This window comes from Antechinus flavipes, chromosome 1 (assembly GCF_016432865.1).
Source record: "Antechinus flavipes isolate AdamAnt ecotype Samford, QLD, Australia chromosome 1, AdamAnt_v2, whole genome shotgun sequence".
NCBI classification, from domain to species: Eukaryota; Metazoa; Chordata; class Mammalia; order Dasyuromorphia; family Dasyuridae; genus Antechinus; species Antechinus flavipes.
Window position 1 is genome coordinate 679,519,450 of NC_067398.1, and position 27,844 is coordinate 679,547,293.

A 27,844-nucleotide genomic window follows, 5' to 3' on the forward strand; every position below is an offset into this window, starting at 1 on the left:
GTTCAGGAAAAATAATGAGAAACTTAAAATGGAATTAGCAGTAAGGGTACACATATCAATCTTTTAATTTCTTTAATTGCCAATGTATAATTTAGTTTTTAGCACCAGTTTTTAGATTATAGGAGAAGAGATAGCAAAGTTGTAATTCCATTGATCTGTGAGATTCCCTTGTTAGAAAACTCATTAGCTCAGTGCAAATCAGCATTTTTTCTACATATTAGAGAATTATGGGGAGCCAGAAATAAATTACTTTTCCCAGCTTCACATAGCTGCTATGTGTCAGAGGTAGGGCCTGAAGCTGAGAAGACTTGGATTGAAGTCAGCTTTCTAACTGCTACTAAAACTATGCTGCCTGTCTCAGAAGAACTTGTGTACCTTTTATATGATTTCTCATGTACTCAGCTTTCTGTTCACTTTTGAAAAGAGGGACAAGAGTGAAGAATTCTGATGATCACTTAAGCAGGGAAATCAAAGAATTTTCTTTTAAGTGTGTATGTGTGCAGCAGTCTCTGACATAACCCCGAATTCCATCACGAAGAAGAACTCAGGCAGCAGTGAAATGACTCCGGCAAATTTTTATTGCATTTCTTCTAGTGGCCAGAATCGGCTTTTGTGAGTTCAAAAGAAGCATGGTGCCCATATGAACATTACATTCAGATTTTACTTGCAAAGTAAAGCCCTTCCCTTACTTGGTATTTCATACTTCTGTTTATGGATGAATTCTAGGTCTATGAGCTCTTGGCTGCTTGGTTTTCTAAGTTAAACTGGGGGTAGATTATTTTAAATTTCTATATTACAGTTCTCTCACTCTTAGGTTCTCCTTCAAGAATTTGTTGGGAACCACTGAGTACATATGCACTGTCAATTTCATAGTTTAACCCTCTAAAATATGTACTCTTTCTGATAGAAAGTTGTGGCTAAGTGTACTTCTTTAATTTCTTAAAACCCTTAATTATTTGTCTATAATGTCCAAAATATTAGGAAATATAATACAACCCCTTAATGTTTGTTATTATTGAATCATATGTACCAAATATAATTTTGCTTGTTTTAGGATCCTGATGGCGAACATGCCAGGAGAGCAATGCAAAAGGTGATGGCTACAACTGGTGGGATGGGTATGGGACCAGGTGGCCCAGGAATGATTAATATCCCACCCAGTATCCTAAATAATCCTAACATCCCAAATGAGATTATCCATGCATTACAGGCCGGAAGACTTGGAAGCACAGTATTTGTAGCAAATGTAAGTAAAACAATACTATTTTAAAATGCAAAGTTTGGATGTTGTAAATTATTAACATGTCACAGTTCATAGAAAAAAGGTGATCATTTAAGGACTAAAGACTTGGGGAAATACTCAGGATTGAGAAAGATCATGCACCTTAAATGTTTGGTGGTTGTTGCTAGTGTTGCTTATTGTATCAATTCTGGACAGGACAGATATAGACAGAAGTATTATAGATTAACAGAATACAGGAAAAGAGGATGTTGTGACTTTTGGGGTTTTATTTTTACATACATCCACACACACACACAATTTCTGTTGGGATTAGTGAAGTTTATTTATAAAAAATAGTACTTACTGCTTCTCATAATATTTGAGAGTACAAGAAAATCTGTGCCTTGCATTTCATTCTCTTTCCATCTCCCAATGCCAAAAGGGAAGAAGGCATGAAAACAGGCAAGAGTCAATTTATGTCCTTTATGTTCTTAGCTGAGTCCAGGTCACCTCTGCTTTGTCAATATAGTCCTATTCTAAATAACTCCAACTCTGGAGTAAATTCCAGTAGGGTCATGAGACTTTCTTCCCTGATCATCTTTTTCTACCCACTCCTAGCTTTCTTGGAAAATCCAATTGTTCATTGGATTGAAAAGATTTCAGAACATTCTCTCAAATCAACAATTAGGGATAATTAAGGTCTTTTAGTGTAAGAACTTATCCATATAAAGGTAATTGAAATTCTGTGATTAGATGGGAAAAAAAGGAAAAACCAGTATAATGGGGAGGCAGGGTTGTGAATGGGAAAATACAAAGAGGACCAGCAAAGAAGGATATGATCTTTGGACATTGTGGTACACTAAAAAGAATGCTGAACTTGGAGTCCTTGGGTCTGAGCATAGATGTTGTTAACTTTGCCAGCATTACCTCTGTTTTCTTGGACAAGTCACTTCATCTGCAAAATGAAGGGATTGGATTGAATGATCTCTTTAGAGGCTACTTGTATATTTGTATATGGCTGTGTTTATTATCTTTATATAAGAGTTGCTAATGGCAATGTTAACTCTTCTCCATGCCCACTTACCTTTATATTGAGCTACCTAGGCTCTGACAAATTCTTAACACTTAACTCACCCTGTTTCTGATCTTTATGTAGTAGAAATAGAATTTGCTGGAAGGCCTTTAGACTCTTTGATCTTAGGGGAGAAGGTAAGCCCTATGTTTAATCTTTTGCCAACTCCCTACATCCTGATATTTTGCCTCTTTTCTACCAGGACAACTGATCCTGTAGTAAAGTCTCTAGGCAATTTTTGTCTTTATCTGAAAAGTCAAAGGGGAAAGAGTATTCAGGAGTGGGACTACAAATGGTTTATTTTTTTTCCTCTTTGTTAGAAGCATTTTTTTTTAATTAAAAAAAAAGTTTAAGGGTTGTTTACCAGTCTTCCACTGCAAGAGGTCCTGTTTCGAAGCAACTGGTCATAAAAATGAACTCATTTTCCATTCAATATCAAATATATTCTTCCCCCATCCCCAAGTACTTTTTTCTATTTCTTCCTTTCTCCTTTCCTCCCCTAGGTTCCCACCCCCCAGCTCCTTCCCTCAACCAGAAAATAACTAAGGGAAAGGAGAGACTCTTTTAGGACTTGGAGTGTGTTCTTGGACACTACCCATAGATTTATAACTTCAGGTCTGTGCCACTGGTGCTTAATGGAACTCGGAATATACTTCTAAAAAGTTGTTGCATGTATTTAATTCTTTGGGCAAAATATACTAAATGAACCTTCCTAAGGTAGTAGTTTCTTTATGGGAAAAACATTTCATGTTCCAAACAGACTTGAGAAACTGAAAGTGGAAATTTTCAGCAAAAAACAAGAACAGATCCCCTTATTTTTAAGGATAGATAGCACCTTAACCGGATCTTTTTAGTACATTAGTATTACCCTTTAGGATAATATTCTTGATTATCTTTTTTGCTTGGGTCTTAGATAAGGACCTGTGTGTGACCTAAGAGCAATTTTTTAAAAGCAAGAGATGCCTATAGCAAAAACAACAACAAAACCCAACTGTTATTAAAGAATTAAATAATTGGGAATTATTTGACAAATTAAATAAAATGGGAGGTGCAGAAATTCTGTATTTGTACACTTAGTTTATTTTAAGGATGTAATTTTCTATAATTTAGATGCAGGACAAACATTTATAAGTAAATGCATCTGTATTAGAAACTTAATCTATGAATGACAATGAAGAAACACAGGTGAGGCCCATGTTTAACTTCTAAATCATTGTATCTGGGGTGCAGTTATATGGCACAATAGATAGAGGACTGACTCTGGAGACAAGAGGATCTGAATTCAAATTTGACCTCAGGCACTTGATAATATGTGAATCTGGGCAAGTCGCATAATCCTGTTTGCTTCACCAAAACAAATATATTGTGTCTGGAATTCAAAAAGTTCATTTTATAGATAGAATTGATTGAAGTGAATGCAATGAGGCATTTCCACCTTTCAAAAATTACATTACAGTTGATTTAGTCTTAACTTGTCTTTTCCAAATACATGTTCTCCCCAAAAATGTATCTTGTTTATACACTAAAAACTTGTGTAAATGTTCCATGATGTACAGAGTCCTTTCCTTTTCAGCTGGATTATAAAGTTGGCTGGAAGAAACTGAAGGAAGTGTTCTGTATGGCTGGCGTAGTGGTTAGAGCAGACATTCTTGAAGATAAAGACGGAAAAAGTCGTGGAATCGGCACTGTTACTTTTGAACAGTCAATTGAAGCAGTTCAGGCTATATGTATCCTTTTGAATATATCAAGTACCATCCTAATGATTAGAGTAGGTTTGATGGGGAAGAGGGGGGTGGCGGGAGAGATACTATATCATGTTTTACTTCAAATATGTTCTTTGAAAAGAATAATGTGTCCCACTGTGGAATTTGAAAAGTATTTTGGTATGAAATAGGCTAAGGAGTGTTAATACATAATGAGCCCAAGTTTTGCTGGGGTTTTTTACCTGATTTCTCTCAATGTTTTCTTTATATTTTTGGTGACAACTTTAACCTGTAGTCTTAATTTCCTTGTTTGCATTAAGGCATTGCATCTTTTCCCAGGGAATGATGCCTACATATCTAATTAATCTGGGGTTATATATTTAGTACTCATCATCTATGCTTTCTCTCACCTTTATGGAAAAGTAGAATTTAAAAAAAGACTGAAATATTCTCTCGTGTTTTGTCATCAGTATAGTTGCTTGGAGTGTTTGGTGAAATTGCAGAAAAATCTATCCTTCATTTTATATAGGGTAGTCCATCTTCTACGTCCATTGGACCTGAAAATTCTAGCAGGACTCTCTACCTGTCCTGTTTTTTGAATGACCTCTCCATTCACTCAGTGATTGCTGATCCTGAAATATCTAATACCAATCATTGTACCTCAGATTGCACCTCTGTACTTTTTCTATAGGAAATGTTCTAATGTTGGAGAGAATCAATGTGGCAAAAGTTAGAAAGAGTGCTAGATTTAGTTTAGGAGAGATTTAAGGTTTGAAACCTGTCCCTGGCACTTTTTTATTCCTTACATATTCTGAAAGTGGGCTGGTCCCCAAACTTGAGCCCTCTTTCCCCCCACTTAGAAAGTAGAAACTTGTAGTCCTGGACCTCCCGGATTTATTTGTAGCTATAAAGCTAAAATGAAACTTGGAATCACTATACAAATGTTCATTATGATCATCATTATTACTGTACATAATAGAACCCATTGTGTAATAAACAGACTTTGTTCCTTAAAATCTTATTATGCTTAATAGGCATATATATATATAATCAATACTAAACTTGTTAATTAGGAACTGATTAAAAGTATCAATCCTTTAATAAATAGATGTGGCCAAGATTTATTCTTATTCACTTTTCCTATGATAATAGTTATATTTAACATGTATTCCCTAGTTTTATCTTTTTTCACTTTGCATTGTTTGTAACAATGATTTACATTAGGGTATCATAGTATAATCACTGAACTGAATGTCTTTCCAAAACTGAGATTTTATTCTTTTAGGTAGACCTACAATAGTATAGGATTTACATTGAAGACAGATGATCTTTGTAGTCTCTGTGCCATGGTTAGAGAAAAAGTTTATTTGGTGAAGAAGACCGAAAGGAAGGTATATATGAACAGTGTGATGGTGATGTTCACAATTAGCTTGAACATATTTGAAAATCAATTACATAGGCTTCTTTATTAGTTTAAGGAATCTGATTTGAAAATGACAAATAAATGGCCTTAACTAATATATCAGCAATGTTCAATGGCCAGCTGCTATTCGACAGACCAATGCATGTGAAGATGGTAAGTTTGACACAAGGATTTCTCCATTATATGTACTTGAAAATTACATAATCATGAAATTTGAGGGTTAAAAGGGACTACAGCAGCCATGTAGTCTCATACATGAAAGAAATCCTATTATATATGTTTAAAAATAGCATTTTAACAGACTTCCAAAGGAGAAGAAACGAAGTACCTCTCAGCAGCCTGTTTGACTTTTGTACAGTTCTTACTAGGAAACTTTTTTGATTACAAGTCTAAACATTGTCTCCGGAGTACCTCTTCAGTGCTCCTAGTTTTGTTGCTTGGGACCAAATTTTTCTTCTACATGAGAGAGCTTTACTTACTTAAAGATAGTTTATCATGGCTTTTTCCTAAGTTTTTTCTTCTCTAAGCTATTATGCCTTTTTCCTTTATTCTTTTATGACAGAAACTCAAGGCTCTTCACTATTCTAGTGTTTATAATTAAATATTTTACTCCATATAAAGACTTAACTATGGCATATAAGCCTGTAAGCTTAGGATCTTCTTAGCTTACTTTAGCTTACCTTTCAGTCCATTAAAAACTCCTGGATCCTTTTGAGAATAACTATCTTTTCCTTTCCCATCTTTTATTTGTGGAGTGGTGCTAACTTGTACACAAATGCCAAACTTTTACATGTATTCTTTTGTAATATCATAAAGTAAAGATTTTAATGCGTGCTAAGAACCTTTTGAGCTTGTGATAGTGATATTTTGTTTTTAAACCTACTGTTTCTGATTTTCATAAATGCTCATTTTATTTTTGGTTGTCAAAAGTGCCAGACAATTTAGATAAATAGGAGACAAGATAGAGTGAGCCTTTGTATGGTTAATCTCTTAAAATAGACTACTGGTAATTGTTACTGTAGCCAACATATATTCACAGGAGTGAAAAAGAAATAGTAGGTCATTAGTTCAAAAGATAAAACTGAGTCTTACTGAAATAGCTCTTCTTAGTCCCCTCTAATAATATGTAATGATAGTTTGTATTATGTATGTAAAATAGTAGATTATTTGAATAGATAATTTTGGTTTCTATCTTTCACATAGCATTTTTGGATTCCTCCCCCACATCTCATTTGGGGTACATCTGCAAGTTCAAGTTGTATTTGCCTAAGCCAAAAACAAAATGCTTTATCATCTGTTATCATTTGATTCTGTGTCATTGGCATAGGTAAAGGAGATTGACTGTCTTAACAACAATATTCTCGGCTATGTGACTTAACAAACTCATATGTATCACAAAGTTGCATCTGGCAAGGACTTTGCTCCTTTTAAATTTTTGTTTCTTTCTGCCAAAGCTTCAAAAGCTATAAAGGCTCCAGGTCAAGATCTGGTCATGATGGTGCTGTGCTTTTCCTACATGTAATTGGGGTTAGGTGTTGCATATACCTGCCCCTTCTTTCTCTCCTTCCCCTCCCTTTCCCTACTTTTTTTTTTAATTGACATAGTTTAATTGATATAGGATTTAAGATTGCTCATTTCTTCTGGAAAAGATTTAGAGAACTTTGATATAAACTAACATATATTGACTATTGCCTTTGGAGAAGCAAATGAAGGGCTGAACCAGGTTCTGGGTGTTTCAGTCAAATTTTGTGTTTTATTACTACAAATGACTTATTTGTCAGTTAAGCATGACATTTTCTTTGACCCTAAGACTTTGTCAAGAAAAATTTCAGTTTGCTTAACGGAAAACTGACATTTAATGGAAACCTAAAAGGCTTCTGAAATTCTGACTTTTAAAGGTTTACAAAGGAGAAAATCAATGCAAGACAATTCTTCATTAGTGGTTGGCTTCCTATTCTGCTGAAATTCCATACAACTTGATTTCAAAGTAGTATTGTATTCATGATAGTTGTATTCAGTAAAATAATTAATTTTGATCGGGTTGATGTTCTGTTCTCTTCTGTCTATGAGGAGAGTGAACTATTGTGTTTTTCCCATGCAGGATGAAAGGGCCTTGCCAAAGGGTGACTTTTTCCCTCCAGAGCGCCCCCAGCAACTCCCTCGTAAGTATCATTTAGTTCCAATGTCTCTTATTTTTAATTTTTGCAAGTAGATGTCTGATTTTTTAAAAATCCATCCATGTGACAATTTTGTGGGCACATATTTAGTCAACACTTTATCTCACTGATTTTGGGGATATATAAAAAAATAAAATAAGGAATGAATATAAATTCAGCAATGGTGGGTAACAACTATTAAAATACTTAAAGGATTTGCCAACTGCAGTAATCAGGTGTGTATTTGTAGTATTCCCTACTTTACAAATAAAACTAAAACTTGGAGATTCTGCTTGAAATTACTTGACTAAAAACTCACATAGCTGTGAATATCCATAAATAAATATTGTCTCTTGTCTTGTCACTAATATCAATTAGTGAATAGAGCTCTGGGCCTTGAAGCACAAAAATCTGAGTTGAAATCTTGCTTCAAACGCTGAATGGTATAGGAAAGAAATGATCAGAGTATGGATTGGATGGATTATTGTTAGGACTGTTAGGTTTGAAAGTTAATGATAAAGGACCAGTCACTTATCCTATTGGAACCTTAATTGCCTCATATGCCTAATGAAGATTTGATACTTCAATGCTTGCCTCATGGATTTATGTTTTAAAAAACCTTTTATTCCTTCCCTAATGAAATGCTTAATTTGAGTTCCAAAGTTACAGGAAATAAATATAATTTTCTTTGGAAATGGTTTCTTTGGAAACCATTTGTGAATATAGAAGCTGACTCATTTTCAACCTCAGCTGCTGTAGAATGTGATGTTTAACTTAATAATGGGATTTTGGTCCCAGGGAGCTCATTAATCTTGTGTTCTCCTGTTTTCATAGGCTGCTTATTTGCCTCCCCAAGTCCATTTCCAGGTGTTGACTTGAGTCTAGAGTCCTGTGTGATTTGGGACCAAGAAACCATAGAGATTCTTTGTGCAACTTGATTAAAAATAATAGAAGCAGCTAGGGTACTAGTAACTAACCAGATTGGTTCCTACAATGAATCTTTTTGTTTAATATTCCTTCTAGAATTTTTCCCCTTATTCTTAGCCTAATAGGACTGGATTTCAACGCTAACATACTATGCAAAATATAGCACAACATTGGACAGCTTTACAGCCCAATAGTGTGTACTTATAGGCATCTGAAGCCTGTTTAGCTATAAATATAACCTAGGTTCATTTTACTTGGTAACAACTCTTTCTAGTTAACTGTTTTGGGGGAAAGAATTGCATTGCCATTCCTTTGTATTACCCTTCACATCAGGTAGTCACTGTAACCATTGACTGTCAGTATTGTTAGTTGGCCAGTGTAATTAGTGCATTCTTTGTTCATTTGGGTGGCCTTTCCATAGAATCTTAAGATGACTAACTTCCTCTAGGTTAGCTCATAGAAGTTTATGGTGTTCTGACATCTAGGCATATATTTATAACATATATAACATTTGTAAGTTTCCAGTGTAGGTACTTTATCCTTAGATTTGAGTTGGAGAAAGAGAATAGTCTAGATAGAGATTCCTGGAGCACTACTAATTGGCTTTACATTTTCTTAACTTGTAATTATGAATTGTTTACTCTCTAGTTCTGAATTGGAGTGCAAAGCTATGTTATTGACAAATAATAGATTATAGACACTTAGATACTTGATAATTTTAGGTTCGCTATTCTGAATAAGGGAACAAAAAAGGAATTTTGAATAATTTCCCCCAAAATGTACCTTATAAATATGTTTTGAAGAGTCCTATACTTAGCAGTTTGAGATAAGAACTGTGACTGGTATTATTAGGTAATAAACTGGATTTGTTCCTGGAGCCTTAATACATATGAAAATCCATACTTGTGGTGTATCTTTCTTTCTCCAGATGGACTTGGTGGTATTGGCATGGGACTAGGACCAGGAGGACAGCCCATTGATGCTAATCATCTAAACAAGGGCATAGGAATGGGCAACATAGGACCTGCAGGTAAGAACAGTTTATCTTGCTACTTTCTCTTGCCTGTATTGAAAAGAAGCAATATTTTCTTTAGAGGATAGTGAAAGTAAATATATTAAACAATGTGTGCCTCACATTTTTACAGAAAATGGCTTTTTAAAAGTGATTTTATATTTTGGTTTTCCTAAAGTAGGCAAGTTTATTCAACATATTTATTAAAACTTTTAGTACATGTGATTGATTCTAATGCCTGCCTAATAAAAATACAAAAGATAAGATGGACCTTTTCCTTGTAGAATTGGTCATTTAGTTATTTCTTCCCTTTGATAGATGAAGAAACTGAGAAAGTACACTGTGTTGTGTAAGTCATATGTTGATAGAGAGCCAGGCCTGAATTCCTTGACTTGAACCCCGTATATTTGCCTGAATTTCCATGTTATCAGAGAGAGGTTCATTGGTAAGGAAACCCTCCTAAAACAAACAAAGCTATAAGAAACACTAGTATTTTTTTTTTATTCCAATCATTTAGCTGATGTGTATATGAACCATTTGGTTGATTTTAATTTCATCTTAAAAGTCTTCCCTTAAAAGGTAGGCACACAGCTTATAAAAAGAAATTATTGGCCACCGAGATAAAAATAACAATCATAAAAAGTCAAAACTTGAAAGATAATGTGCCCTTTAGTGTTAAAACAGATAACCTATGAATACCAGTACCTTTTAAGCCTTGTTGGTCACGATTAGTTATTGAAGAAATGTTTAGTATATTCTGTTTTTAAGTAGAAAAATATGTGATACGTTGTTGAAAGAAATTCAATGGATTGCAAAAGGGCTAAGCTTTAGTTATCTGGAAAATTAAGGTGTGAAATAATTTCATTGGGTTCAGTAATCCTAGTCCCTCATGATGTCTCATAATTGAGATGTTAATGATATTATAAATGGCTTGGTTTTAAATTTTTTTTGGTCTTCTCCATTTTCTTATTTCCTTAGCCTTTTATTCAGTTTTATAAACACTTAAAAAGATGTATTTTATAAATGGACTTAAAATAGAACAAATATACCATTTGCATATATTGAAGTAGTATCATTGGCTGTATAATTGGTCTTAAATTATCAATCTGGGACATCAAATTTGAAAATTCTCACACCCTTCCATCTTCCCAGTTGTTTAACACCATGGTGCAGTAGATAAAGGAGCTCCTCCCTATGTTTGTAGTCTTGGCAGTGCTTTGAGTGAAGACACAAAAGCAACATATCAAATGTGCGAATGATATGGAATTTAGGAGGAATAGCCAATGTGTTAGATGACAAAATTGGGATCTGCAAAAATTAAGATGGGCTAAATGATATTTTCTTTATCCACTTGATGGAGCCAATTTTTTATGATGTGTTGTAGAAAGAGTTGTAGTTTGGGGGTCAGAGAAGATGTAGTATTAATTAATAGTATTAATTCTAGTCACTTATTCTCCTTGCTTATAAAAGTGGCTAATAAATGGGTTGTGGAAGATTGAATGTGAAAGTACTGTGTAACAAAAGACTATACAAATGTGGTGGTGTTGAGAATGGCATTTTCCTTTTTGTTACACTGTTACTGTTCAACTAAGATGCATCATTTACTACTTTGATATAGTTTGTTTGCATTGAATTTTTCTTTTTAAGGAATGGGAATGGAAGGCATGGGATTTGGAATAAACAAAATGGGAGGTAAGAAATTCTTAATATAACCAGTATTTGTGTGATCTTTTATCTTCCCTCCCTAGCTCAATCTTAGCACCCTCTGTGAACTTTTGAGTTTGAGTCTAAGAACTACCTTTTCCCCCTGACATTAGTTCAGCAGGCCCCCTTATACCTTGTGGTATGAGAACCCGTACGGTAGGTACCATACTTGTTTCCAAAGGCGCAAACACCGTGCTGGTCAATTCCCAGCTGGAAGCATATGAAAGTGTCGTTTTCCCCAATTAGTGTCAATGGCTCCCTAGCAGTGAGATTAAAGGTTTCATTTTAATTTCAGGCATGGAGGGCCCCTTTGGTGGTGGCGGCATGGAAAACATGGGTCGGTTTGGATCTGGCATGAACATGGGCCGAATGAGTGGTGAGGATCTGGTTGCTATAGTATTTAGACTCCGGTCTTCTGTTTTGAGATGGAAGACCCAGCTTGGTGCAAAGCAATATTTTCCCCCAAAAGAACTATTAGTAAAACCACTTTCCACTTCCACTCTGCCGCTAAACCAACAAAGGCTTTGTAAACATAGATATATAATAGATTTTCTAAATAAATCAGGAAGTGCAATGTACATTTATTTTAGGTGCTGTCTTTGGTTTTCCAGGCTTAACAGAAATTCCCCAACCAATTATAAAACTTTCAGATGGTTGTCTTAAACATAAAAAAATGCCTTGTGCTTAAATTTCAGCCAATAGTTTTAAGTTCTTTTAAAAGCTGTATGTAAAGAGTAACTATAATGTGAAAAAAACTTCAACAAAACTCCATTTTCATTCAGGTGATAAATAAATTCCTATATATAGAGAGAGTTATCTTCCCTAAAACATAATTATTTCATGATAATTAAAACATGGTTAACTACTTAAGGGCTTCAAAAAGTAGATCTGAGAATAAGTAGATCTATTCTCAGGCCAATGTAAAAAAAATTCCCACCAGTGAAGTTCTTGTTTTCTGGAATGTGGAAGTAGCATAGTATGTGACTTAAAAATTCCTTTCAATCCAACTTTTAGAGCTGATAGAGAATTTATAACTCAAGTAGACTGTCAAGGTGCCTGGGTTTGGGGTGGGTCATAAAAACTTATCTAAATTAATGCTTCTCCGTTGTGTGACCCGGCAGAATTTCTTGACTTCACTGAACTTCAATTTATCCATCTCTAAAATGTTGGTAATATTTGTATTTTCTAATTCTTAGGATTAATAAAATAGTGTCTGTAAAGTGCTCTCTAAAGGTTAGCTGCCACCATTTTTATTTTATTTTTTTTAGCATATGAAAGACAGTGTGGTTTTTATTTAAGAGTTTTGAAAGACAAAGCCATTGAAAATATCACAAAAGGTTCTACAAAGGAAGAAAGATTAAGATGAAAGTGGTGTAGGGTGTTTTTGGTTTTGTTTTTTTAATGTCTTTATTAACCATTAAAGGTTTAGAGAGTTGAAATGGGAATTAGTATGTCTGCAAAGCAAATGTAGCAGAATAAATGCCAAGTTTTGAACCTTTCAATATAAAATATTGCCCAATATACATATTATTTATATTTTAATATGCTGTAATTGATGTGTAATTCCTTTTTAGTCATTGACTTTGGAATTCACCTATAAATTTAGGTAGATAACTAGGCTAATGAAAATTTTTAAGCCAAGTTGAAGATGAAATGGTTAAGTTTTTAATTCCCTCTAACATGATTAGACTGAGTGGCTGGGTTGATAGTAAAATATATTACTACTCTGTGCTAAGAGAATGGCCAACTGATTAAAATCAACCTGATTGTAAATAAGAATAGAATTGTATGTCAAATCTTGTTATAACACATATTCTGATGCCAGCTTCTGTATTAGCTGCAAAGTTTCCAAATCTCAGATGGGAAAAAAGATAGGCTCATTTAGAGTTGTGTTAATTCATCAATGGCCTGCTGCTTCAGAGAGGGAATAATCTAAAATTGCAGCTCTCAGTAAGAGCTAGTGATTGTGTCAGGTCAGGGAGTATTTTAGGTCCATTATTTCCATTGGTCCTTGAAACATCTCTCTAAAGGAAGCAGAATAATGCATTATTATCCTCATTTTATAAATGATGAAGGTTGAAGTCCCAGGTCCTTTCCTCTCTGCCATGTCTACCCTTTTAGTGGGTGAGCCATCAGACATTTATTCAGAAGATTGGGATTGGGTTGCTGACTAGATGTCAATTAAAACAAATTCACCTTCTCTGCCTTTGGAATATTTCTTAAGTGGACAAGAATTCATATACTTTGGAGAGGTATTCATGAAATGTTGTGAGCCTCTCTGGAGAAACTATTCAAGAAATAAGGATGAGAAAGAGAATTGCTTATGGAGGAAATAATCTTTGGGGTATGCCCCAAATTTAGGCTAGGAACTTTCTAACTTCTAAGGTGATCTTTCCACAGAAATGGATCGAGGAATGGGTGGAGGATTTGAGAGAGACTTTGCACGGAATGAGATGGGAATGGCTCGGAGTTTTGGAGAACCTCTTGGCAGGGGAATGGGTAAGAAACCATTTGAATCTTATCAGTTTAAAAGAAGCTTTTAAAATAGGTTTGGAAAGCAGTCTGTTAGCATAATAATTTAAGACTTCTAATTGTGCCCTCTTAGTTTTGAGTATTCTAGAATTATTAAGGTACCGCAAGGTGTTTTGTTTTTTCCCCAACATATTATAAAAACATGTAGCTCTATTTAACCTTTTTTTACTTATACTAATCACTATTGTCATTTTTCATTGGTGTCTGTAATACAGGAGTCCTATTTAGTTTCCATTTAATTTTAGTGTGCTCTTACCATGCCCATGGTAAGTTTTTGTCACTGTCCTTTTTTTCTCCCTTTAATACCCCTAAACGAGACTGCATTCTCAATTCCCATATTTCTAATTGATTTAGCAGGCCATTGGTGGTAAACTTTTTAAATTTAATTCTCAAATTGGTTGAATAACATGTTTTTGAAAATATGAACTCTTAGCACAGAAGCAATGTATGATTTATTTTTAAACCAGATTCCCGTCTTTTGGACTCCCTGCCAACATCTGATCATTTAATTATGGTAAGGGAATCAGCCAGGGGTGTAGGAGATGAGGAAGGGTTGTTCCAAAATGTTATCTACATTATTGTGCAGCTAGATGGCATAATACTGGTCAGGCCTAACATAAGGAAGATTCATCTTCCTGATTTTAAACCAGACCTCATATTGGCTGTATGACCCTAAGCAAGTCACTTAATCTTGTTGCCTCAGTTTTCTCATCTATAAAATGAACTGGAAAAAGAAATGGCAAACCACTATATTATCTTTGCCAAGAAAACCCCAAATTAGTTTATGAAGAGTCAGACACAACGAAAAAGCAACTGAACAACAACAGATTTACTTTATCAATATTGGATACTTTAGTCTTAAAATTGTCTTTTCAACTTGTCAAAAAGTATTTAGCACGAGCAGAGTAACAAATTGGATCTCTTAAATCAAGAGACCTGAAAAGAGGAATTTTATTTGATAAATTGAAAGTTGGTTAGTTTGCCTTCTTTTGTTATGGAGAGATTTGGGATCGTTAAACATCTCGCCTCTCTGCTTCTGTTCCCTACATGTTTTTTCCAAGGAAGCCACAATTTTATCACTTTCCTTTTAAAAACCGGGTAGACAGAGTATTCCTTCATTGGCCACTCCAAAACCCCTAATACTTAGCCCTGTTTTTTCTTGTTTTAGGTGGTGGTGGTGGCAGTGTACCAGGAATCGAGAGGATGGGCCCTGGGATTGACCGCATAGGTGGTGCTGGGATGGAAAGAATGGGTTCTGGCCTAGGCCATGGGATGGATAGAGTAGGGTCTGAGATGGAGAGAATGGGCCTTGTCATGGATCGTATGGGGTCAACTGTAGAGAGAATGGGATCAGGAATAGAACGAATGGGTCCCCTTGGCATAGACCACATGACTACAAGCATTGAAAGGATGGGCCAAACCATGGATAGGATAGGTTCAGGTGTAGAAAGAATGGGGGCTGGCATGGGTTTTGGTATTGAGAGAATGGCTGCTCCTATAGACCGTGTTGGCTCAACTATAGAGAGGATGGGATCAGGTGTGGATCGCATGGGCACCACCATGGATCGCATGGGTCTAAGTATGGATCGTATGGTGCCTGCTGGCATGGGAACTGGCATAGATCGCATGGGCCCAGTAATGGATCGAATGTCTACTGGTTTGGACCGTATGGGTGCCAATAACATGGAGCGTATGGGATTGGACCGTATGGGTGCCAATAACATAGAGCGCATGGGATTGGACCGTATGGGTGCCAACAACATAGAGAGAATGGGTCCCACTATGGGACCAGCCCTAGGTTCAGGAATGGAGCGCATGGGACTTGCCATGGGAGGTAGCTTTGACCGAGCTATGGAAATGGATAGGGGAAATTTTGGAGGCAGTTTTGCAGGGTCTTTTGGAGGTGCTGGTGGCCACGTGCCTGGGGTTGCTCGAAAAGCCTGCCAGATATTTGTGAGAAACGTAAGTCTACCTTTTTTTCCCCCTACTCTTGCTTTATATTTTTCTTGTCAAAAATTCAGGAAACCCTCTGTAATCCAGTATCATGCAATCAAGAGACACAACCGATTTTTAGTAATGTATGTTAAATCTGAATATTTTTCAATCAATCAGATTTACTTTTAGGTGTAATGCATATATTAATTATTATATGAACTACATGTGGACCAACTGATATTAAAATGACATCAGTGATCAAGTCAAGTTCACAAATTCCTGTCTTCTCTAACATCCTAGAATACATCATCAGACTTGCACAATGTATTAAATTAAGTAAAAATATTTTCTCTGGTAGGCATTGTGTCAGGGATAGATAAAGGTTGTGCTAATTTGAAAAGCAATTTGATACTTCTAGAACCCTGTAATTTCATTGGGAAGATTTTTAAAGAATCCTATAGATAATTTTTGAACTAGTGCGGTTTTGTGTGGCTTCCATCCTTGCAAAGAAGAAAGGGAGATGTGATTCAGCCTCTTATCTTTGAGGTCATTTTAATTTTGATTTCTTGACTTACAGTTTTGATTTGTTTTTTCCATTTACATTGTATATGTTTTTCTGGTTCTTTTCACTTAATTTTACATCAGCAAATTTCATCTTAATTTTCCTTTCTATTAGTGGAATATTTTTTATAGCCATCCCCACAACAAAAATTTCCAGTATCATTTGCTTACACAGTTTGTATACAATTTGTTTAGTGATTCCCCAATTGGTAGGAGGTCTGCCTTAAAAAAAAAAAAAAAAAATCTGCTATAAATATTTCATCTACTTAAAAATTTTCATTTTCAATTATATTAAAATTGTTCTAATTTTAACCTTCACAAGAATCAGATAAGTGCTCTTTTTGTGCTTTATTTCCTGCCTACTCCCTAAAGAAATAGGAATTTAGTAAGCTCTAGTTTTTTCTCATCAGCCCTTGACCCTCTTGATCAGATTCATGGGCACACTGCTCCATAGGGGGATTTAGCAGTATAACAGTGGTAGGATGTCCTCTATTCTAGCCTCCCAAATAATCCACTGCCAAGCTTGTAGCTGATTTGTGTTTTGTTTTGTTTTTAATAATAAACTCACAGACTAAGCGGCAGCGTGTTTTGCTTTTCCTTCTTAGTCATTCACAGGGGGAAAAAAGGGAGGGGGCTGTTTACTGTTCCCTTCACTTCAATACTTTTTTAAAATTTTTATTATTACAGCTTTTTATTTACAATGTATATTCATAGGTAATTTTATAGCGTTGACAATTGCCAAACCTTTTGTTCCAATTTTTCCTCTCCTTACCCCCATCGTCTCCCCCAGATGGCAGGTTGACCAATACATGTTAAAAATGTTAAAGTATAAATTAAATACAATATAAGTATACATGTCCAAACAGTTATTTTTCAGCAATACTTCTGACATAAGCATCAGCAAGGGAATTTTTGTAATTCTAGTATTAAAAGACTTCATTGACCAAATAATGCAACTCGTATCTGACAAGGGATCATTCATTCTCTGCTTAAAGATTGCCAATAAAAGGGAACCTCCACCTTTTCTCCCCACTCCTTCCTTTTGCAAAAGTGTTAGTAAAGGAATATTAACTAAAGTAGCTCACTGGACTGTTTTTATATTTAATCAAAAATCTTTTAATCTTAAAATCAGTGCCATATTGGCTTCTCTGTAAATAAGCAATATTTTTAATGTTGGAAAGTATTTTATTGAAACATTGAGATTTTTTTTTGTGGCCTACACAACTGTAGTCTCTTAATTGACAGTGTGGTGTTTTGTTTTGTTTTTTTCCCCATTCAGCTCCCTTTTGACTTTACATGGAAAATGCTAAAAGACAAATTCAATGAATGTGGTAAGTGTTTTAAGATTTTGATAAGCATGTTTCCAGATTATGTGAAACCTTAGGATGTGGGAATAAAAATAATTGTTTTGGAGGGAAATCAGTGGTCTCTGTTAAGATCCATCTGTTGTGAGATGGTTCGTGGTAGTTGGAATTTTCCTTCGTTAGTAAAAAACTCATAGAATTTGTATAAAATACTTTGTAAACACTAGAAACCTCATCACTTGGCTCTGAGCCAGCTTTTTACTCCATCTAGTAAACACTCCTTAGTAGTACCTCCATGAGTCTCTCAAGAATCCTGGTGGTACTGAGAGCCCAGCTAGTTTGATGCATGCTTTCTACCTTTCTCCTGTCACTCCAGCTTCTCAACATTCAAAATCTTCCTTCCCATAACAGAATTAGCAGCGTGGAGCACATTTTTGTTGCCATCAGACTTGCTGGCCTTGTGTGAAAGTTGCCAGTGATTGATTCACTGGAGTAACACTTTGAGGCAAAGGGTTTGAACCTTGGCAGATGTGGTCCTAGCAAAGTAATTTAAGAGAAGCTTTTGTGCCTTCCCAGGCATCTGGTTAGAAGGTGCCTGGTATCCTTTTCTTCCTTGGCACTCTATTAGATAAAGCCTTTCACAGTAGCTTTATCTTTCTCCTCTAGTTGTGTTGAGCCTGAAGACTGCCAGTTCTTTCTTTTCTTAGAGTCCCCAGCAGTTATTAGTAAATGCTTGTTGATTGACTGACTTCTGTTGATCCTTATCCATATTCTAATTAATTCAATCCTTATTCTACATATACATAGTAGCTTTTGCACTAGCCTCTCCTGGGTAAGCTTTTAGAGTGCTCTCCTTGTCTTAATCTTTCCCTATGATATTTTCTACCCATCTCAAACCATTTAACACTTCCCTTGTTCTTTGTCTTAGGTGCATATTGTTAGTTTACTAATGTTTTATTTTTATGTCATCTCCAAATTTCCTCAATGCTGTTTCCTTTGTATCCATCTGCAGCCAACAATTTTGCAATGGCCTGTATTAAAGTACTTGATAAAATTTTATCCAGAGACTGGCTCTGTCAGCTGACATTCATCTTCCTGAAGTTTTTCCTCTCCCATGAAACTCATTCTTTGGTTTTTCAGATCTCCCTTTCTTTTAGTCTCGTGGGCTTAAAGGAGGTTTCTTCTGCCTTCCACCCCCAGTTCTTAGTGCTTGGCATGGATGAGCAGATCTGGTTTTATTCTGTTAGTCATGCCAAGATTCTGTTAATCATGCCTAGGTGATTGTAAATAATTAGCCTGTCACAGCTTTATTTAAAGGGGCTAATCATTTAAAATTGACTTTGTCTTTTGTAGATTGTGGGTACTTGCATGACAGAAACATTTGTTTTGCAAAGGATTTTTTAAATTCTTTAGATCTAGTAAATTTGCTTTGCTCAGTCATTTAAGACTACTGATACTAAAGGTGACAAAATTATTGATATTGAGACATTCTTAACAGTAGATGAGTTTTGTTTTTTCTTAAATCTCAACTAAATGATTGTGGCCAATTGGATTCTAGTTTATGCATCGTGGACATATTTGATAACTAGACAGATCAACTTTTACATTGATTTGATAGAGCTTTGTAATAATTGACCTATCATTAAAGTTCCTTGAGCAGTTCAGTAAACAACATGTAAAAACATGTATAAAATGCCAATTAAGGGAAAAACATCTAAAGCCTTTGAGATGAACTCTGGGAATTGTTGAGTGTTATACAACATTTCCTAAAGCCTAAACAGAAGAGTATAGCTGGTAGCCAGCTTTTTGATGGATTTACAACTATTGTAGACATGTTAGAAGAGGAACAGCAGGTCAGCTACTTAACATTTTAAAAGAATTCATATTCTATTGTCAGTGTGGCAGAATTAGAAAGGAATTATTTCTGTGAGTTTATTGCTCATAATCCAGCAAGTGTTCTGGACTTAGTGGACTCCCAGAAAGCTGGGAACTTGGGACTTTGTCATGGGTCTGGTGGTCTGATCCATTTTTGCTCTTTTCTCTTCCTCTGTTCAGGTCATGTGTTGTATGCAGACATCAAGATGGAGAATGGCAAATCCAAGGGTTGTGGCGTGGTTAAGTTTGAGTCCCCAGAGGTGGCAGAGAGAGCCTGCCGGATGATGAATGGGATAAAACTCAGTGGCAGAGAGATTGATGTACGAATTGATAGAAATGCCTAAGCAGTTGCCTTTTTTTTAACATCAATACCAGACTTCCAAATTTGTATTTTGTTTTCCTTGTTAACCATTTTAATTTGTTGGCTGGATGTATAAAGATGTTAAAATTCAGTTGCTTTCTGGGGTGATTTTAATTACTTTTTTAATGACTGGGATTCCATTTGACTGTTTGCATTGAGATTGCAATGTACGCAATTTTTTTTGTAGTTGTGGCATCTTGTTGACATTACGACTTTGATAATAAATACCAGTTACTGAAAGCCTCTTAACCTTGTTGTGAAGTCTGTTGGAAGTGTTCGTTATATTTTGAATCTCTGTCTTTGATATTGAATGATTTGTAATTCATAGTGTACTTGGAGCTGGCTGGGATTGTTAGATCATTAAAGAGGTAAATAGAGGTTCTGATTAATATCGTTGCCATCAACTTTTTGAAAGTTTCCTGCTAGGACTCCCATCTTTCATCTCTCCCCCTTGTGGTGACTAGTTTCACTACTTTTCACTGTCAGTATCTAGAATTTGGGCATCGAATTTTTAGACACGCCTCTTGCCTTACACACTTACACCCATTCTTCACAGCAACAGTGACTGTAAAAGGCAAAAAGTTGAATTAAGAACCTTATCGGTTGATCAAGTCAGTTTAAATTTGTAGATAGCTATAACTAACTTCCCCCAATAGGGAACACCTCTCTCCAACTCTACATAGCCAGTTTATTTTATAAAACTAGTGCCCTTGAGCAGATTCTTCAAGAAATCAGCCTCTCCCTCTTTCTGGTCTTGGCTTAAATTTTCTTTCAATAGATAAAACTCTTTTTGCTTGTCAACATTCCTTAGAACTGATTGAATGAATGTCCCATCCAGAGCTTGGTTTCTACAAATTCCTGTTTAACCCAAGTTAGATGTATTTACCTACTGATTCCTTCTAGGCTATAGGAAAGTATGAGTGAGATAACCTCCTGAAGTGTAAACTATTCATTCTCCCTTGCTTTTTCCCCTTTCTTCTGACCCAAATCTCTCCCTTCCACATCTCCCTGAAGGGAGAGGTCTAGGAGATGGGAACACAGAAGAAAGGAGAGAGCCATTTGAAGAGGTAATTTAATACAGTCAGTGTTCATGCTTGAGAACAGTATAAGCTGATGGGTTAAAAGCACTTGAAGGAGAAACTTGTAGTTTTCTCTATCCACCACGTAGGAGACTGCCTAGTCCAAGTATTCTCTGCAAAGGAAGATGGGGCTCTTCAGGTAGGTCAAGTAGCTCTTATTGCTTTTTATCCTAAATTTCCCTTGGGAGATTAAGGCTGGATCAGAATCTCCTCACCAGTCCCCTTTGCTAATCCAAGAGAACAAGGCTGGGCTCATGGGACGCTGGCCCGGCCCAAGCCCTCATACTGCCCTTCCCCACAGATTTGGAATTGATATCAGAAGCAAATCCTGGTGGTCATGTACCTACCTTAGAAACTAACGTCGTCATATACTTCTGTCTCCCTGTCAACGACAGAATGGGCCATAAGTAGTCAGCAAATGCCAGCCCATCTCTAAATAGGTTTGAGGATAGAAGACAACCCTCCCACCACCCACACTTTGCCCATGTATCCTCAGCATGATCACTTACAGGGGGAGCAGAGCTCTTCTAGGGATGAAGCCATCTGCAAAAGGAATGATGGGCTTAAAGGGAATCCAAGGACAAGTGGCTCACCCATTCCCAGAGCATAGTAACCAACTCACATTTTCCACTGACATCTCTGCATAGAATTTGTTCTTTGCTGGTGAATTGGATTACATCCATGATCTCCCCACGTCTGATAGCCAAGTTTCTACCACCTCCACGACGGGTTTTGGCATTAGGGTCAATCATCATCCTTGTCAAGATCACAATGTCGCCTTCAAACTAAGAGCACATAATGGTAGGCTAGCTTCAATCACTTTGTTTTACCTCCAGTTATTCACCTTGAAAGTCTAATGTAAAAAACCATTTACCGCAATTTTAGCTACTCATAAATCGTCTCCAGACCCTAAAACCTCATCAGATCCTGTTCATACTTGGGCTAGATTAGACTGAAAAGAGGGTGATGGTGTAGAAATGTTTGCTCCTAACCTTAAATTTCTTCCTGAATTCCCTTTCTGCTTTTTCTTCTTTCTTGTACTGCTTCAGGGGGTTAGAGGTTTCCTCTGTGTCAGCCTCTTCTGCAGATTTCCAACTATTCCTGAAGATGGATAGTTAAATTCATAATTGTAACAGGCTACAAATAGCTTTGCCCCCCAGACTCCCCATTCAGTTTTCAGACCCCATCCCTGCACCCTGAACCCTTAAGTTACCACAATTGCCGGCCAACTTGTTGGAAATCTTTTAGAGTTCTCTCTGCAGCCAGTAGATTATCTGAGAAAGCCAAACAGCCAGGCTGACAAAGGGGACCAAGGTATTGCTCTCCTCTTATTTCTCCTTTCTCCTCCCCCCCCCCCCAATTCTGGGTTCTCCACAGGCTTCCTCCTTGTCCCCAATATTACAACTTGAATATGTGATGTCTGCAAATTATAACAGCAGAGTCATGTATGGACGTAAACTAGGGAGGTTCTGTCTTTCACAGGAACGGCAAGTTGATTCTGGTATTAACAGTAATAATATCTGAGTGAAGTGTCTGAAGGGAGCAAATTAAAAGTGAAACTGGCTTTCCAAAGGTCTGTAGCAATATGGAGGATGATCTCCACAGACTTCAAGAGAGATTCTCTGTAAGGTGAGGATCCTTTAAAACAACCTTGTCGATGACACTGACTCCCTTATGAGTGATAGGTGCAGTGAATCAGGAGAGAATGCAGAGAAAACGATAGAATGAAGAACACCTAGAAACCAAGTGATGATTTGAAAGCGGATTAGCAAACCCCAAGATTAATCTGTCAATACATTTACCTTAGAGACAGATACTGGTAATGGATAGTGATCCAGACTCAGAAATTTTTAAATAGATTGCATTTGGATAGTCCTCCCAGGCTGCCTTTGAGAGGACCACATGTGGAGAAACAGAATTGGAGAGGAAGCAGAAGGAGCAGTCTGGGCCCTGCCATCTGAGAACCAGGTAACAGAAAACTAAGCAGGGACCCGACACCTGTGCAGAACCAGGTAACAGAAAACTAAGCAGGGACCCGACACCTGTGCAGGACTGTCATGGTGGAAGAAGGGCTAGACTACAGTCATCCTTGGCATCAGAAGATAGGAGGAGGCAACAGCAGGTGGGAGCTGCAAAAGCAAAAGTAGACCCAAAATAGAATGAACTGCCATAGGAGGTAGCAGGTTGCACGTAGGTGGTTGGCAAGCCACCTTTAATGACCACTTGTTGGAGATATGGTCAATGGAATTCTTATTCCGGTGCAGGAACTTCACCTTAGATTCAGAAGATAATTTTCCTGGGGACTTAATGGAGAGGTGAACTGAGGGAAGCGGACTGAGGGTATCCAAGGCCAGAAATAGTTTGGGCACTTGAGACCCAAGACCTAAGAAAATGCATTGTGATGCTGTACTCTAATCTGTCCTTCACAAAACCGTGTTCAATTAAGTTTGTGCTGCTATTCTTAACCACCTGCAGTAAAATTGCTTTTGCTATTCCAGACAACTAGACTATGTTCTGATACGCATTGAGAGGTGGAGTGTGTATGTGTGTAAATAGGAGCAGAGTGTAATGAAGCACAGGAATAATTCATTTTTATATATAATGTCTGGAAGCTTACAACACACTCATAACCAGAAAGCATGAGAAGGAAGTTGTGTGTAGCAATATCCCCATATTGTAGATAAGGAAAGAGGAGGCACTTCTAGAGGTCAACTAACAGCATTAGAGCTGATAATCAGGGTGATTTCAGGTCTAGTTCTCTGCACCACAGCACATCAATCCCTTGGAAGGTGGCACTTGGCAGGGAGCCAGTAATGAGATAGACAGTGCAGTAGGCCTTCTTGCACTCTTCTTCACAGTCTGCCAGCTGACAAGGACTGAGCCCTGTGGACTAAGACAAGATTCCTCTTCTCTTCTCCGCCTCCCCCCAATTTGGAATTTAATTGAGTCCATACCAATATACTGATTGAAACAGAGAAAAGCAAAATTAAAAATTAAAAGCATAATTAAACTTGAAAGAAAACTGAACGACTATCAGGTGCAATGCAAAGAGCACAAGGTCTAATCAATATTAGAGTTCTAATCCTAATTACTACTTTAGGCAAATCATTAACCTTCCTGGCTTCACTTATTTTCTTTATAAATGACTCAGCTCATTTCTAATGTTGAGATTCCTAACGGACCAGACATTTAGGCAGAAACCAGGAGCCAAAGTCCAATTTCCACTTTGGAAACTGAATTTGGAAAAGTTGGGTGGGGGGTGAGGAGCAGCTGTTCTCTAAAAGGAAGAAGGGAGATTAAGGGCCTCAAAAAGGCCCCCTGAATGAATAGTTATAGGAATGCTCCAGTGTCACTGAATTGATATTGATAAGTAGTTCAAAGTTAGCCCAAAGCTCCAAGGGAGCTTTTACTATAGATCTCAAAGCATCCAACTCCTCCTTATTTAATAAGGTAACCCATGGAAGCCAGAGGAGATTTATGGGGCAGTGAATGAGATTCCTGGCACTGACTTTGAAATCAAATGATGGGGAAGCCTATGATTGAGAGAAATCCTTCCTAAATCACTACCGTGGCAGAGGGACTCACATAATTCATTGAAACTATGAACTATCCTATGGGGGTCACTCAGGATGGAAAGGTCATAGTGAGAGTTCTGGTAAAAGGTGATCCACTGAAAAAGGAAGTGTCAAACTACAATATTTTTGCCAAGAAAATCCCATGAATAATATTAAGATGCTAAAAAGGCATATCAAAAAGGGGCCGCTAGATGGTGCAGTGGATAAAGCACCAGCCCTGTAGTCAGAACCTGGGTTCAAATCCGGCCCCAGACAACACTTCTTTGCTGTGTGACCCTGGACAAGTCATTTTACCCCAATTGCCTTGACCTATCCCAACTCCCAAAATCAGAAGATGTCATTCAGGTTGAGAGCCCAATGTGCTACAGTCCTTAGGGTCATAAAGAACACAAACAACAAATGGAGAAAACCAGAGCTTCCTTTCATCCTCTAGGGCTAAATCCATTTCATGTCACCACTAGGCAAGTGTAGTTGTGGGGTTTCACTAGGACACAAAGTAGCTGACTCTTAAGATTTCAGCTGTCTGGGAAGGAGTCCCACAGATAGAGTCCCTTAATTCTGCAACCTTTGCCCGGAAACACAGGAAAGGCAGTGGTAGGAAGCCAAAACTTTCTGTGGTCAACTGTGTGCTAATGAGGAGATGTTGCAAGCTTCACTGGGGACCTCAGGAAAAGGCCAGGAAAGACCCCCCCAATAAAAAACAGAAGCAGCCCTATTTGGGGTCACTTAAGCATCTCAGACTTGGAAAAGAGATCCAAATTTGTCTCATCTAATCCCCCAGAATGTGCTAGACTTCCCTGGGTCCTCTGGAAGGTAGTTCATCCAACTTCTATATTGACCCCACAATGATTGAATACTTACTACGTTACAAGGCTGACTTGCACTCAGAGTTGAGATGGTTTTCTGAAGGAGCAGTTGAAGACTGTTGGAGGAGTCACTTGTAAGAGGGGAAAGGGTAGAGCTATCTGTGTCACAAATGTAATGAGGAAACCCAGGGACAGGCCACAGGGTCAAGTGAGGAAGAAAATGGAAATGAAAGATCACAGGGCAATATTAGAACCTCCAAATAGGTCCCCAGAGGCTTATTGAAGGATTAGGATCAATTAAGAACTCTTTTTTTTTTTTTTTAAACAATGTTTTCCTTGATCTCTGCAAGAGGCAATATCGCATAGATGAAAGATGCTGATTTTGGAATCAGAGGACCTACATTCAAATTCCAACTCTGAGCCCATTTTATAGGAAGGGAAATGGGATGCAGCTTAGGGTCACAAAGTGGTGAATGGAAACTCAAATTCCAGGAATAAGTGAGTCCCTAAAACCTGAGAAAAAAAAGGAATAGAATGCAGGAAGAATGAGTGGGGGTTCTTTGCTGGAAAGTCCATGAGGTCAAAACTATTTTCACAATTCCAAGGTATTATTTGCCTCCTAAAATATTCTTTTTCCAAGGACATATCTGTTTAAAACTAGATTTTCTTAACTTTGCTCAAAATAACATGGCAGCGAAGTGAATGAAGAAACAGAGGAAAATCTTAAACCAGACATTAAAGAAATTTGCAAAAAATATGTAAAGCAATACTATTCCCTTAATTTTTCCCCAAAAATGACTATTTTCATTTAAAATGCTATTTATGTTCATGTGTAAAATGGACTTATTGTTATTGAAAAATGAATTCAAATATTCTCAAATGTTAGCAGTTTTAATCTCTAATACACATAAATGAAAACTTTTTAGGAGGAATCCTCAATAGTTTTAAGAGTGTGAAGGGCCCCCTGAGACCAAAAATTTTGAGAACCACTGAACTAGGTTTTTGTCCCCAGGACCACAGGCTCAGATCCCATCAATTAATCCAGCTAGGTTAAAAGAGACCTGGCCCTGGGCATGATCAAAGGAGTTAGCCACCTAAAGCTCCCGCCTCTAAAACTTACCTCATCTCGAGACCCTGATCTAGTGACTTTTCAGTATGAGGCACCAGTTTCCTTGCTTTTAAAATGGAGGCTGTACCACTCATTGAAAGGGAAGTGCTTCAGAAGTGAGCTAGTATCCTAAAAAGGATTGTAGACTGGAAAATCCACACCACCTCTCCTAAAATTTACAGCCTCATGCTCCACTTCCCTCGTGGATACACACCTCTCTTCTTGGGGCCTGATGGGCAGGGGTTTGGTTCCACATCGTCATAGATCTCATCTGGATCCCTGAGGGGAAAGTGGGATTAGAGAAGGCCATAGGACCTTCCCACAGCCTCTCCAAAGTGCCCCCTCCACCCTTCCCAAATCCCTAGACTTACTGTGGAATGGGAGGGACTGGGGGGCCCTGCAGGCCACTACTGGAAAAGGATCCTGGCTTCTGAAGCACTGTCACTTGGGTCGCCTTACTCAAGATGGTTTTCTTGCCTGGATAGAGTTATACCAGGACAATTGAAGGCTTTCAGGAGAGTCTGACCCCCACAGCCACCCACTGGAGCCATGCAAATTATACAATAATGACTGATTTATGAAGATTTGGAATGTTTTTTTCTCCCTATGGGAAAGACTGGATTTGAATATCATCCCCAACATTAGCTAAGTAACCCCTTAGATAAGTCAGTTTCTCAAACAGGGAGTGGAACAACTGGGTCCTGGTCATATTGGAGCTCTAAGCCCCAATCCTCACCCTCCCCAAACCACCATAATCCAGGTTCTGCATCCTCCTCCAATTTTTCTTGACAATCCCAAAACTCACCTGTAGGTCTTTTGTGTATGATTGCTTTCTTCCTGAATTGTTCCAAGTTCAGGATACCTGGTGGGAGGGGGGGCTTGGGAGGCTGGGGACCAAGAGTCTTCTGAGGGGGCAGAGGTTTCCTGCGGGGGACACTCAGGGCTGGCTCCTTCCTAGGAATCCTTGAAGAACTCAAGGGAATGGGGCTTGAAGGTGAGGATGCCTTCTCTCCAATGTTTCCTGCAATTCTCCATGGTGGCTGTTGGTCTTTGGGAGCCTCCCTGGTCCTGGTACTGGCTTGAGGGCCTCTTCCTAAATTAGGGAGCCACGAACTAGGTGGGGCCCCTTGTCCTTGCCATGGAGGGCCTTTGTGGTTAGTTGCAGAAGCCCCGGAAGGAGACAAACTCTCAGAAACAGTATGCACACGAGCCAGGCCTGGCACTTGAGAGCCCTTGGGTAATGGTGGCTTCTTGGGTAGCTCACTAAATCCAGTCTGCAGGCCCTGGAACTTAGCTTTAAGATTCTGAAAGTCCTGGTGACTCTCCTGTGAGACACAAAGCATCATAGAATCTCAGAATTTAAAGATGGGTTAGACTTGAGAAAACATCCAATCCAACCTGTGTATGAACAGGAATCTGTTCTAATTCTTATGGCTGCCTAACCAGCTGCTTCTCAAAAGCCCCTAAAGGATAGTGGAACTAGTACTTG

The 27,844-nt window shown here is 37.6% G+C and overlaps 2 protein-coding genes across 5 annotated transcripts in view; one reads left to right on the forward strand and one right to left on the reverse strand.

Moving 5' to 3' along the window:
* Positions 1–20,036, forward strand: part of HNRNPM (heterogeneous nuclear ribonucleoprotein M) — a 37,958-nt gene extending 17,922 nt beyond the window's left edge. Inside the window, exons 6-17 of one of the 4 annotated variants that reach the window (XM_051972483.1) lie at positions 1,055–1,093; positions 1,211–1,246; positions 3,868–4,021; positions 5,524–5,573; positions 7,522–7,582; positions 9,432–9,533; positions 11,163–11,207; positions 11,515–11,595; positions 13,620–13,718; positions 14,920–15,713; positions 17,527–17,578; positions 19,607–20,036. In XM_051972483.1, the coding sequence (XP_051828443.1) occupies positions 1,055–1,093; positions 1,211–1,246; positions 3,868–4,021; positions 5,524–5,573; positions 7,522–7,582; positions 9,432–9,533; positions 11,163–11,207; positions 11,515–11,595; positions 13,620–13,718; positions 14,920–15,713; positions 17,527–17,578; positions 19,607–19,770 (1,677 nt within the window). In that variant the 3' untranslated portion in view covers positions 19,771–20,036. Of the gene's footprint in view, positions 1–1,054; positions 1,247–3,867; positions 4,022–5,523; positions 5,574–7,521; positions 7,583–9,431; positions 9,534–11,162; positions 11,208–11,514; positions 11,596–13,619; positions 13,719–14,919; positions 15,714–17,526; positions 17,579–19,606 lie in introns of all 4 variants that reach the window. The other 3 variants (XM_051972482.1, XM_051972481.1, XM_051972480.1) reach the window with 3 other exon arrangements.
* Positions 20,037–20,823: 787 nt separating this feature from the next.
* On the reverse strand, positions 20,824–27,698 carry PRAM1 (PML-RARA regulated adaptor molecule 1). The gene is made up of 9 exons (XM_051969748.1): positions 27,161–27,698; positions 26,727–26,832; positions 26,570–26,634; positions 22,080–22,140; positions 21,859–21,967; positions 21,489–21,651; positions 21,376–21,409; positions 21,214–21,248; positions 20,824–20,979 (listed from the first exon to the last, which is right to left on the reverse strand). Exons 1-8 carry the CDS (start codon positions 27,696–27,698, stop codon positions 21,215–21,217), a joined length of 1,110 nt encoding a protein of 369 aa, XP_051825708.1. The 3' UTR covers positions 20,824–20,979; position 21,214.
* Between the last annotated feature and the right edge of the window lie 146 nt (positions 27,699–27,844).

Coding starts and splice junctions, on each gene's coding strand:
- PRAM1 (XM_051969748.1), bottom strand. CDS start 27,698: ATGCTTTGTGTCTCACAGGAGAGTCACCAGGACTTTCAGAATCTTAAA. Junction 26,635..26,726: donor CCAGTCCCTCCCATTCCACA/GTAAGTCTAGGG, acceptor CTTTCCCCTCAG/GGATCCAGATGAGATCTATG. Junction 21,968..22,079: donor CAAGTTGGCCGGCAATTGTG/GTAACTTAAGGG, acceptor ATCCATCTTCAG/GAATAGTTGGAAATCTGCAG.